Source organism: Simochromis diagramma, unplaced genomic scaffold (genome assembly GCF_900408965.1).
Source record: "Simochromis diagramma unplaced genomic scaffold, fSimDia1.1 OVJJ01000419.1, whole genome shotgun sequence".
NCBI lineage: Eukaryota > Metazoa > Chordata > Actinopteri > Cichliformes > Cichlidae > Simochromis > Simochromis diagramma.
In genome coordinates this window covers 4,689,629-4,702,305 of record NW_024387244.1, presented here as the reverse complement: position 1 = coordinate 4,702,305, position 12,677 = coordinate 4,689,629, and the positions used below count along the sequence as shown (strand labels likewise).

General features: G+C 43.2%; 1 protein-coding gene across 1 annotated transcript in view; it reads right to left on the bottom strand.

Annotated features, from left to right (window-relative positions):
* Positions 1 to 710: 710 nt before the first annotated feature.
* midn (midnolin) overlaps positions 711 to 12,677 on the bottom strand; it is a 28,850-nt gene continuing 16,883 nt past the window's right edge. The window contains exons 6-8 of the mRNA XM_040052667.1: positions 11,936 to 12,059; positions 11,341 to 11,655; positions 711 to 4,429 (exon numbers count right to left, since the gene is read on the bottom strand). Of these exons, the coding sequence (XP_039908601.1) occupies positions 4,167 to 4,429; positions 11,341 to 11,655; positions 11,936 to 12,059 (702 nt within the window). The 3' untranslated portion in view covers positions 711 to 4,166. The remainder of the gene's footprint in view (positions 4,430 to 11,340; positions 11,656 to 11,935; positions 12,060 to 12,677) is intronic.

Below are 12,677 nucleotides of genomic sequence, written 5' to 3'. Positions count from 1 at the left end.
CCACTAAAAACTCAGATAAACACGTAGAAATGCATTTGGATACACCGGTAGCAATATTTTACCAATGAAATTTCAAGTTTTTCATATTTCACTCACATCAAAATACTCCTGTATACATTTAAGGCTATTCATCATCTCTCCCCTCCATATCTCTCTGATCGGGTTCAGATCACCATCCCATCTCGGTGTCTCAGATCTTCTCTCTCTCTCCCCGTCTTGCCACCATGGGGAGCAGGGCATTCAGCTGCTCTGCTCCTCGACTCTGGAATTCCCACCCTCCTGATTTAAGAAATATCACTCCCTTCTCTCTCTTTAAGTCCCAACTCAAAACTCACTTGTTCGAAATAGCTTATCCCACATAACCTCTCCACTCTGCTATTTTAAATTTGTTTTTATGTCTTGTGCTTTTATGATTGTGTAAACTGCTTGCTTTAATGTTGCTTTTATTATTCTGCTGTGTACAGTGTCCTTGAGTGTTTTGAAAGTATTATTATTATTATTATTATCAAAATACCTCATGAAACAGATCTCAGATGAAAATCACTGAGTCATATTAAAAGAGTAAGTAATGAATACTCATGGAGACAATGTGATGTACTCATTTTGTTATTTATTTATTACCTAAAAAAAGAAAATGTTCTATCACAAGTCACACTGAAATGTATTGCTTAAGAAAAAAAAATATATTCATATATTTTTTTCGCTTTTTCCATTTTTTTTCTTTTTCAGAAACACATTCTGTTTCCATTATACTCCACCAGAAAAAAAAAGTTTCCCTTTCTCGGACATGAACATCAGCTGCTTCCACGTCCCAACAACCTTTTCCACTGATTTTTTTTTTTTTTGTCGTTTTTTTGTTTTTTGTTTGATTTTTTTTTAAAAATGCACAAAGAAATACATAATTCACAGTTACCATTTTGGTTTTATAAATTAATACAGTCACACATGTGCTACACCGGTCTAGAGCTAGAACATTGTAAATTGTATTCTTGAATCCTGTTATTTTCAATAGTTGGCTACAAGAAAGAACAGGCAACTTAAATGACGTGATCAGAATTCCACCAACATACTGTTTTTAATCCTCTCTGTAATGCTTTTGTCATCTTTTTTGTTTTGTTTCATCTTTGAGTTTTACACAGAAGTGAGGCACACACAGAGTATAGTTCATACATATACAAAAAAACCAAAAAAAAACAAAAAAAAACACAAAACCCAAAATGAACATTTGGGAGGGGCAGGGGTTTAATTGTCCTTTAAAAATGATGGATCCAAGGAAACAGGAAGTGCATGTAGTCTTGAAAGTCCTTATAGGACCTTTTATTTTGAATCTGGGCTGTTTCTCGTCATCTACGTTCTGTGCTGTAAACTTCCTCAGATAAAAGTTACACAGATTTATAGCTTTTTTGCAGCTTGTTGGCAGCTGGGGACTGGGTTAAGAGGGATGTGTGGTTTGAATAACAGAGACCAACAAGCATGGCAACACAATGAAATGGGACAAAGACCATATCTGAGGAACAAAACCTACTTTTGAAAAGTATTTGATTCACTCAAACAAGCTTTAACCCAGAAAATCTACGACTCTCATTGCTGCAAAATACTGCAGTCATGTGTATCAACCAACAAAGTGGGGGAAAAAATGAATAACAAGCTCAAATCTGACACTGACACTGCAAGGGCAACATTTTAAGGCACAGAAGCCTTGACATAATAGAGACTCCACCAGCTAAAAGCACTAAACGACAGATGCCCAGTGTCCTCGGTGACAAAAACGGTGTCCAACATCGATATGCACAGAAAGTTTAAAAAACAAACAGGAAACATTCCCACCCCCATTTGTCCCCAAGTGTCTCATTTTTTTTAGTGAAAGGTAAGGCCACTTAAAAAAAAAAAAAAAGAAAAAAAAAAATATAGATGAGGTTCACCAAAAAGGTAATCTCTCACTGCAATCTCTGGGAGTGCAATCGTGGTTGGGTGGTCAATCAGACAGACAGACCAGACGCTTCTCTTGAGTAGGTTTGATAGACAGTACTGTAAATCCTCAGGTCTGTTGGTTCCCTGTGAGAATGCATCCACGTGAGCCTCTGTTGGCATTCAGGCTGGGAGGAGGGGAGGCGGTTTAACAGTTTGCAGGCTGTTTGGGTCCTTGAAAGTCATTGGGGATAAGAACCAGCTTTTAAGGAGTTGAGAGAGAGAGAGTCAGTTGCTCTTTGCTCATCATCACATCATCATCATCTTCACTGCGCGCAACAAATATTCAGTGCCGAGCAACAAAGCTTAGCCCACACTTAACTTCATCCGTTTTGGTTTTGCGTCGTAATACTTAAGCAGGACACGGTTGTTCTAACATTGAAAAAAATTAAACGTTACAAAAGAACCTTGCCAACAAAAGCAGCATTGTTTATTTTCTTCACAAATTCATGCATGTTGTTAACCTTCATTTCCACAGCACCAGTTTCGTTTTTTTTCTTCCATCAATAGAAAAAAGATCAGCATAATTACACACTTCTGCATGCAAAGGAAAGTCACTTTTCCCTCCCGTGTTTGTTTGTTTTTTTTTTCCCCACATTTTAAGTCCCCATGTGTAGCAGCAAAACTGTGAAAGGCCTAACCTGATATGTCAATGAATGTACTGGTGGAGGCACTAGATAATGATGCCAAATAAAGACCCCATTTCGCCTCCCTCTTGGCCAGTAAAAGAAATTAAAAAAAAAAATAAAAAAAATAGAGGCATCATTATGAGAACTTGTGATAACAGGTACACATCAATTGGGCATCAAACTGGGAGCCAATTTGCTTTTTCATACAGTCATGTTGCAAAGTAGTGGGCCATGTGCTCACGGCAGCTGAACTTCACAAATTTGAGAACGTATGGGGTCGTTTGAGAGAAGACAACTGGACAAAAACATAGGATATTCTAAAAATCAATTTACAACAAACTTACACACACACACGCCCTAACAAGCATTTGCCAATTGTCACATTTATGTACACAAACTCGAAATCCCTCAGTCTCTTCAGGTTTGTAACACATGAGGTTGGCTGCATGAAAAATGATCTTTCTGTAACTTTTGTTGTGGCCAGACAAAAAAAAAAAAAAAAAAAAGGCATGAATGAGCTAATGAATGATTGAATGGATGCACATATTTGTTGGTAGTCAACGATCTGACTAAAGCCACAAAGGGCTGCTGTTTTTTGAAAACAGCAGATAGGAAGAGAAATAAAAATAGATTTTTTTTCATATACATTTTAAAGATTTTAAAATCCTCTAAAGCACTTTCTGTTAATATTCATTTATTTTGTGTATTCATTAATCATTCCTATCAATACCCTATGTCACTGAGGTTGATATCAATACTTCCATATTTATTATTTATTCTATTTCAGGCCCCACCTCCTCCTCCTCCTTGCACATTTTGACCAGCTGTTATAAATCAAGAATATGTGCAAACTACTTTGAACTGTTATATGAAAACCTGAATGCTTTGTGAACAATGCTACATATTTTTTGTTTATAAAATATAATAATATGCTTAAAAGTGGAAAAAGAAAAAGTTTAACCACCCCGTAACAGGTAAAAACTGGACTCTTGTTGATGAGTTTTGAGATCAATTAGAATGCCCACTGAAATAATCCATAGTCCGGCAGTTCTGCCCTTCTTCTGATTAGGAAACACTGAAGCCTCTGGTGCTCCTGTCCTGTTATGTCCAGTGTGGATCTCTTCATTTCTCCCCAGAGTGCATTTAAAAAGAAAAAAAACAAAAACAAAAACAAAAATTCTGAAAATACCACCACCACCACCACCCACTGAATTCTGCTATACTCAAGTACAGGTATGGTCTCTGTAATCAAACCCCCAAAAAAAGGTCTTGCACACTGTTAAGTCCAGTAGTTGCCTGTCCAAATCCAAGCATCACAAGAAAGTTCTTTTGCTAATGTTGCTGTATTATTATTTTTTTTTTCACAAGGTCACCCACGAAGGGCAGAATGAGATTAGAGTCTGCAAGGAGCCTGTTTTCATGTGACAGATGACTGTCGCAAGGAAAACTGTGATTTCCTCTCTGAAGTTACATGTCATCTCCTGCAAATCCGCTCCCTCAAAATTATCTCTAAGGAAATCCCAAGCAATGCTTTGCACATCTTTGAATGCGTATGTGGGAGCAGATGGTTCAGGCCATGACGAACTCGGACTTCAAGTCAGCCTTTACATCGGGCTTCCACACGGAATCGTCAAAGTCCAGGTCCAGGGAGCCCTCGCTGGACATGCTGCTGTTGCTATTGCTGCGTCCCGCCTTGCGGTTGGGCAGCCACTGATAAGGAGCCCGTTGGTCCCGCCTGGCCTTCCTGCGCAGACGCTTCTGCTGCATCAAGAGCTGCAGACGTTCCACCTTACACCTGGTTGCGCGGTTCTCTGTCTGACGTATACGATCACCTGGACACAGGAGAGAAGAGTAGAAAGACAGTCAGGTATTTTTCTTTACATAGCAAATGTTTTGTTTTGTTTTTTTTTAATTGTCTTTTCTCTTAACAGCTCTGGAGGAATGGGGGGGGGGGGGGGTGTTAATATGTGTGCCTGTGTAGCTGATGATAATGCTAAAACATGCTAGGCTCTTAACCTTGGCTCACAAATGCACACAAACACACATCCGCCATTCACACAATGTAACATTGGAATCTGGTGGTTAACCTCCCCCACAGAGTATAATTAGCCTCCACAGTGCTATTTCATCCCCTTATCAGTGAATGGGGGAGACCTTCTCAAGGCTGAAATACCTACTAGGGTCAAAAAAGATGCAAACCCCTGACAGACATGATACTTTCTGATAGCTGCCTATGATATTTACAAACGTAATTACCCATGGCATGCTTCAGTGACTGGATTTGCTCCTAAGTGCATTTCTAGCTGTTGATGTGCCTATAGGAGAGTCTAGTCTCAAGGGAGCGGCCTTGCATTGCACCGTGAATGCTTTCCTACACCAGCCAAGTCGAGTCTAATTCCATTTATACGTATATTCAGGGCCTCAGAAGGAGGGGAAAGCAACCGCAATCTATTAGCTAGCTCCATTAGTATCTGTCTGGGAATTAAATAATTAAATAATGGGCTAGAATGTCAATAAACCGAAGCACAGTGGCCATCCCTGCGCCTGCTGCATGCACCGCAACACACACACACACACACACACAAACGTTCACATCCGTATTTGGGTACATCATGTATTCACACAAAAATACATACACAATGTGCACACCCGTGCACTGAACTACACACAGCTGCACACAGTCACAGGTGCACAGACAGACAGACAGACACACACATACACACACACACCCCAACAGCCACAGTAGCTTTTAACGTGGATCGATGGCAAATTAAAAAGACCTATTGATTAAACCTTAGCTCTAGTGCAGCCATCCATCTCGGGTCCAGGACAACGCTATTGGCTTTCAATAGAAAATGCAAGCGAATGGAAATTGTAAGCAGGGAGAGAGACGAGAGGAAAGCAAAGATTGTTTTTTTTTTCTTTTTCCCCCCTTCCATTTTTTTCTTTATTATGGCTTTAGCTTCCTACTCTCCACTCATTGACCTTACCCCCCTACTCCACCTATTCTACCCCTTCACCCTTTACACACAAGCACACAGAAAGCCCCTTTTCTGCCCCTCCCTCTTCCAGTTCTTGCCCCATATCTCCCTAGAGACAGCTAGGTGGGGCAGTGTGAAGAAGAAAAAGGAGGAGGGGACAGGCAGGGGACTGGCGGTGGAGGTGGGGGTTGGTGGTGTGGGTTAAGGAATTCCTACCCCAGGGGCAAGGGGGATAGAGAAAAGGACAGAGGAAGAGGGTGGAGGGTAAAGGATCAGCCGTAGGTGTCAGTTTTCCAAATCGATTGTGCCCTCCTCTGCTCCCCCCCCCCCCCCCCCCCCTTCATCGGAATGAATTCCGGACTCTGTGTGGGCTTAATTTACCTCTTTCTCTCATTTGCTTATCGGATCGAGCAGCCCAGAGCCTTTTCTCCAGCAATAAATATTCACCACTGTCTACCAGTGCATACTAAAGTAAACTGCCACTAAGCAGCCTCAATGGTGCTTTTTGAAAACAAAGGATGTGAATAGCAGCTCAGAGTTAACAGAAACATGTACGTCTTCACACAGCCACACAGGCAGACTTGGTTTTTCCACTTCCTGTCAATATGTTCTGTCCTGATATAAATGTATGCGTGCATCCAGATGCTCTGTACGCTGTGCGTGAGGGCAATGTGTCATCAGCAGAGAACGGGGGGGGGGGGTACACCACAGGGTGGGTGGGGGATATGGGGGGTGGTCTTCTACATTAAAGCCATTGTTCTGCTGCCTCAGCTCCATGTGACATCCATATATTCTGCCACAAGGCTTTGTTACCTCTCTGGTCCCCCTTCTACACCTTCTTCCCCTGCTCTGACTAGTCAAAAGTGAAACCGCCCTTCAGCTTTGTCAAAATATGGCCATAAACAATGAAATGGCAGAAAGCCAACACATGCCCACATAGAAAATCTGTTTGTCTGGAGTGTCTCTGTTTAAATCCTGCCTGTATTTCACGAAGGTAGTTCCTCAGTCATGATTTTGTTTTTTCTAAAAGGGGTAATTTACCAAAACGGCTCAACAATATGAAAGAAAAAACAAAAACAAAAAAAAAAAAAAGCGCGCGCGCACACACACACACTAAAGGGCAGTTTGGTGGTGAGGCAGGAGGTCTTGGCCTTTGGCTTGGCAAGAGCTCTGGGAATGTGCTTGGAGCTACACTAAGTGTGTGTGTGTGTGTAGCCATTCATCAGCGTCACTACCGGAGCCCTGGGCGGCTAGGCCGGACACAGCTGGCCGCAGGGATCTCCAGACTATGTTTATGACACTAGGGCTATTATTAGGGCTGGCTAAGAAGGACAGACTATACACACACACACACATACACAAAGGCTGGCCTGGAGCCTCACTGCAAAGACTAGAGCTTGACGTGAGCACAATAACCTTGGAGAACCCAAAGAGGTGACTAAAAGACATAGGGAATGAATTGTAGAGCAAGAGAGAGAATCCACTCTCGTACACAACCCACCGTGGCACAGAAAAGACGGATGAGGAAGCAACTACAGATCTTTTCTTAGACACAGTGGAAGATTTCAAACAGAAGATGGGTCAAGGGCACCCAGAGGAAGGAAACACCAGGCTCTTTTTTTTTCCCCTCCTCTCTGTTTTTAACCACTCCCCTGCCTGCCTTTCACACTAAAACTCAACCTGAAGCAGCACATTTCGCCCTCCCCAAACTCATCTCCAAAGACTTTGACATAAGCCTTGTAGTAAATAGAGTGGGCACTGCAGAGAAAGGCAGAAAAAAGACAGAGAGATAGAGAAAGAAGGGGTGATCTATGAATAATCGATGCGTCAGTTTTCCTTGCCTTTGAGCCCAGCCCAGCAACACAGCAAGGACTGAGATAGGGAGCAAACAGGAGGGAGGGTGGGAGGAGAAGGTGGGTGGAGGAGGAGAGGCAGAGGATGGAGAAAGAGAAAAAGAGAGGAGGGGCTGCAGTGTGCAGGACGGAGAGGGAGATTAAAGGAGCTTCTCCTTTTATTGATTGTATAAAGATTGGCCTTCATTTGCAGTTGTCTTATTGCTGTTGTTTGTTTGTTTGTCTTGATAAGTCTTGTGATCTTGCAGAGAGAACATTGTGTTTGCTCAGCATCCAGGGAACCAGGGTAGAGAAGGAGGGGTGGACGGACACAGAAAGAAAGAGGAGGGAGACAAAGAGAAAGAAAATCACATTGCAGCAAAATCACTCTTGGTTTCTTTTAGCATCTCTCTGTGCTTGTTTGAAGCCAGTCTTCATTACAATTGGGAATAATAGTGGCACATCTAACATGCAAAAATACTGTAACGATCCTGAATCAGAAAGTAAATTTGCTTTAACCCTTTTATTGTGTGGAAATAATATGTTAATAAACTAGAATAGAGTAGAATAGAATTCACCTGGAAGATTGAATTCTATTCTATTGAATAGTGCCACTCTGCCACTACTGAACATCACTAATGTTGCACTTTTTCTTCCTCTTTTACCTGGAGAAGGTATAAATTAGTGCTTCTAACATGTGCATTCAGATTAAATGCTCCGCATCTCCCTGACCTAACAAAGTCAAGCAGTAGCTCAAAGTCTGCAGAGCAAAGTTCAGCCGTAAAACCCAACCCATCTGGAAATAACCCACCCAGCTCTACTTACTAGAAAGCAAAAATTAAACAAATCGGACATATTCTTAAGCAACCAATCAAAGTGGAGCTAATATGAGCACTTTGACAGCTGCTGAAAGGGCACTGACAGCCCTGCAGGGACACAAGCTCTTCAATGACTTTTAGACTTCATTTGCATTCTCTCTCTCTCCCTCTTGCTCTCCTTGTCGACAATGAAAGGGCACCTGATGTGCTTGGCTGGCTTTGCTAGGTATCTCTGTGCTGTGCTGCATCGCTAGGGGCATTTGTTACGTTACTGGTGCACGTGTGTCCCGGCAAATGTCTGTGTGTGACGAGAGGAGCTAAAGCCTGCCAGTGGATAATGCGCCATGCCTCGGCTAAGCAGGTCAGGGTTTAAATACAGGACGCAGTGGGGTTAAGGGCAAAGACTCCTATGCGTGTCCCTCATTCTCTGCCACCCTCCCTCTTCCTTTGGCTTGCGCAGTCCCAGCCTGCACAAAGCTAACATGACCTGACATGTCAAATCGAAAGGGGTTAGGAGGTGGTGAAGGGATGTGGAAGAGACACAAGAGAGGAAGGGGGTTCGGAGAAGCTTCCAGAGCCAACTTTGCCCCCGCTTTGCCCCTCTCTGTGTGCCTGAGCTAAGCCAGCTGCAGTGGGAGTGAGACTAAAAGGCAGCCCTATAATCCCATAGCCCTCCCCTCTTTTGTCCCACAATGGTTCAGGCTGGTGCCCTCTATACTGCCCCTGTCCCTGGCCCCCACACAAAGGGTTAGACTGGGCAGGGGGCTAGTGGGATGTAGGGGGGATGCTGGGGAAGTCCAGCCTACTCAGCAAAGGAATTTAGCTAACAATCAACCTGTCAGGCCATTCTAAAACCCTCCTGTTCAAATTCAACACAAGTCCTGGTCTAAAAAAAGCCCTAGAACTCAGCAATACTATATAGCAAAACCATGAAACCAAGCTAGTCGCCACAGCCTTTAACCAGGAAATTTGTGATGGAGTGTGTGTGCATTTTTTTTTTTTTTTTTTATTTACGTTCCTCTTCTTCACCAACAGGTAACGGCTCTCAGGAGACAGAAAAGCTATGTGACATTTTCAAGAGGCTCTCTCAACCCAAGTTTGATTGCGCACACATATTCAGGCAGCTAGGAAGCGCAGGCTTTTTTCCTGTAGCTGAATGAAGGCAGGTTTCTGTGAAGCAGAGTTAAGCTGCGGTGTTAAGTCCAGTAAGTCTTCCATCAGGTGTCGGCTGATAAGACCGACTGAGACCGCGTAGTCATCGGCATACTTAGAACACCAACTAGAGCAGGATACAAACAGGCACATAGCCCCTGTTCACACAACACACCAGGACAATCATTGTCTTAACCAGGCTTAGTTGGACAGGTCACCATTCAAGGCTTTCTGGAAGTGCATATTGTGAGCAGGAAGTTGGTTCAGGCCAGTTAAATTGGAAAATGGCAGTAGACAGGCTATTCTTTCACTCTTTGCCTTTGGTTAATGAGTGGACAGTTGGTGGACTGACGGACAGGATATAAACACCCATATGATGAATGAATGAATGGAGGCTTAGTGTTGTGGTTTTAACAACCCCCATCTTCCGCGTTGTCCCCCTCCTCCTCTCTCTGGCCTCAAGTTCACAAAGCAAATTCTTTTCAGAGCTGCATTTTGGAATAAATCTATTTAAAGGCCAAATGAACACAGACAATGTATTGATGCACAACACAGACATGGAAAAAGAAGGGGGTGATTAGGAGGAAGACAGAGAGATGGATTTTACAGACTGTTTTTGGATAGCAAATCGGGGTGGGGGGCAGTGGCAATGGGCTGAGCGGAGATGACGAGAAATGACAAGACTGGGAGAAGAGGGGTAGGGTGGGGGTGAGTCAATAGGTGGGGGCAGTAAAGGAATGGTTTTTCCTGAGTTAGGAAAATAAGCTTGTGTTATTCCAACTGTTCACTGAACACTTGTAAATGCACTAAGGGTGATGCAGTGAAATACTGGACATTCCCAGCGAGTCAGTGTTTAGAAGCGACAACTGAAATCCTTCATTCTGCTCACAACTAAAGGTCAGAAAACAAGGAACAAAGCCAGCCTACAACAATAGGTATGTATGCTCTTGCTTTTTCCAAAGAGAAGAAAACATTAAACATTAATTAATCAATTTCTACAATCCTTCCCACAAGACAATTCTACTTACGCTGGTAAATTTTGTGCAAATTTAGCAGCTCATTGAAGACTAGCTTGAGATAAGGAGGCAGAGGACAATGATGTTTTCCTCAGTGCACTCACGCCAAGCTTACAATGCTGACTGGATGTTATCAGCGCTGGACATCTGTTTGACACACAACATCCTGTGTCGCTGTAAGGAAAGGAGGTTTTAAAACATCCCAGCCCAGTCCTTAAATGGCATCATCTGAACTCTACACCTGCCTCGACCAAACTCTCGTGGGTATGTTGAGGTCTATACATGCCCAAGCTGCAGCCCGTATTTAGGAGGTAGGCTACATCACCCCAAACCTGTTCTAATATAAACACAGCCCAGCCCAGGCTTGAAGGGGTAAAACCTATCCCCTCAGCTCACAAAGACAAAAAGGCAACTCCATTGCCTGACAAGTGAAGCCTGACTGAACAGGTCTGGAGAAGCTAGTATTGCATTACTAAGAAGACCCCCCCTCCCCCTCCACTCTCTTCCTCTTCTCTCATCTGCTTCAAAACCTCCAGAGACACATATGCATGACTGTTTTTGTTCTTTAATCTGACTTTTCTGTTCTCGCTTTGTCAGTATTTTAGAGATGAAAATAAGCACTTGAAAACAATGATGTAAAAGCATCCCAACAGAACTGAGCTAAACATGATGTGATATGAGAACAGAAACAGAGACAAAGATAACAATGAACTCTTCAGTAGGTTGCAAGGCAAATGCAGAACTCACTGACAGGGTTCTAAATTGCATGCAACTTTACACACATATGCACACACACATTCCTCCAAAGCTGTGGCAACTGCAGGAACATCTGCTTCATAAGGGCTTCAAGGTATGCACAATGACTTAATGTGTGAGGGGGTGTTTTTGTTTGTGCTCATGACATGTTTGCATGTGCAGAAGAGGAGTGGAGTGGAGTCACTCACCAGGGGGTTTGCACATGCGAATCTGGCTCTCGCACTGCACAAGTGGATGCAGAGCTGGAGGAGGGCTGCTGGCGGGCACAGAGGTAGCTTTGGCAGAGAGGCCCGTCATGCCAGCAACTGGAGGGGAGGGAGGCGGCGAGGGGGATGGGGAAGTGGGTGAACCACACTGCGTCTGGTAGCGGAGCTGGGTGAGGGAGGGGGGCATGCCCTGGTAGTGGCGTGTGGCGCTCAGGAGGTCATTGAGGATTTGCAAGATGGTCCCAATATCCCGTCTGGGACGCCCATTGCTGTCCTGGCAGTTTGGGTGCAAAGTGCCTGTGAGAGGAAGCAAAACAGACCAAAATAATATTATAATTTTTGCGTGTCATATTTCTTTGTATAATGTTTGTATATCATTTGATTTTTTTTTAAAAATTAAAACATTTAAAACTGGCATGCATACAAGTCTAAAACAAAGGCCCAACAGAGAAGAAAATGTTACATTTTTGTCAAGTTCTACTAAGAGGCATCTTAGAACGGGATCTCACTATGTGCACAGTTGATGCTTAAAGTAGCAATAAGTCATAAGTCAGTAATGGCAGCTCTGTTTTCTCACCTGAAAAAGTCCCTGAGAAGACTCCGGGAGCATGGTTGACAAAGCTTTCAATGATGGCGCCGGGTTTACGGGAGCGTGGCGAGGAACTGGTGCCACTGTTGGAGCTGTTGGTACTGCAGTTAGCCTGAAGGGGGGAAAAGGAAAGTGTTATTAAAAGAGCATAAAGTGAGACCAAAGCATGTTTGAGGATACAAGGGCATATGATCTATTACAGTAAAAGCTGTGAAAACTCAAAATCACTGTTTCAGGAGCTCCCTCAGTGACCTTTACCCTTTACCTCTGGGTGTAACTACCATTTGCACAGTGTAATTAACCTCTGCAGTTAAGGCTGATGGTTATAAGAAACCTCAGACAACAGGAAATTTAAGCTTGCTGCCATGCCATATAGCTTAAGACTTAAGGTATTTGGTTACTTTACTGTGATCAAACTAAAGATGGTCACCTCACAACTTCACTTTGGCTTAACATGGATTGCTCAACTGACATCTGAAAGCGAAACCCCAAGAAAACGCGTTGTGTGCGTATGCATGTGTCTTTTTGTCATGCATGTGAAAGCCTGATGAGGAATAGCCATATCCGTTTTCTCACTACTAAACTGGCCTGTCTCCTTGTTTTTCCCTGTAGTGAACCATCTCTCCCACACAGTTCGCTGATATTTGGTTACCATTCACTATTCAAGGAGGTACAGAAAATATAAACAGCACATTGGGTTGAAGAACAGAAGTAAGTGTGTTTCTGCGTG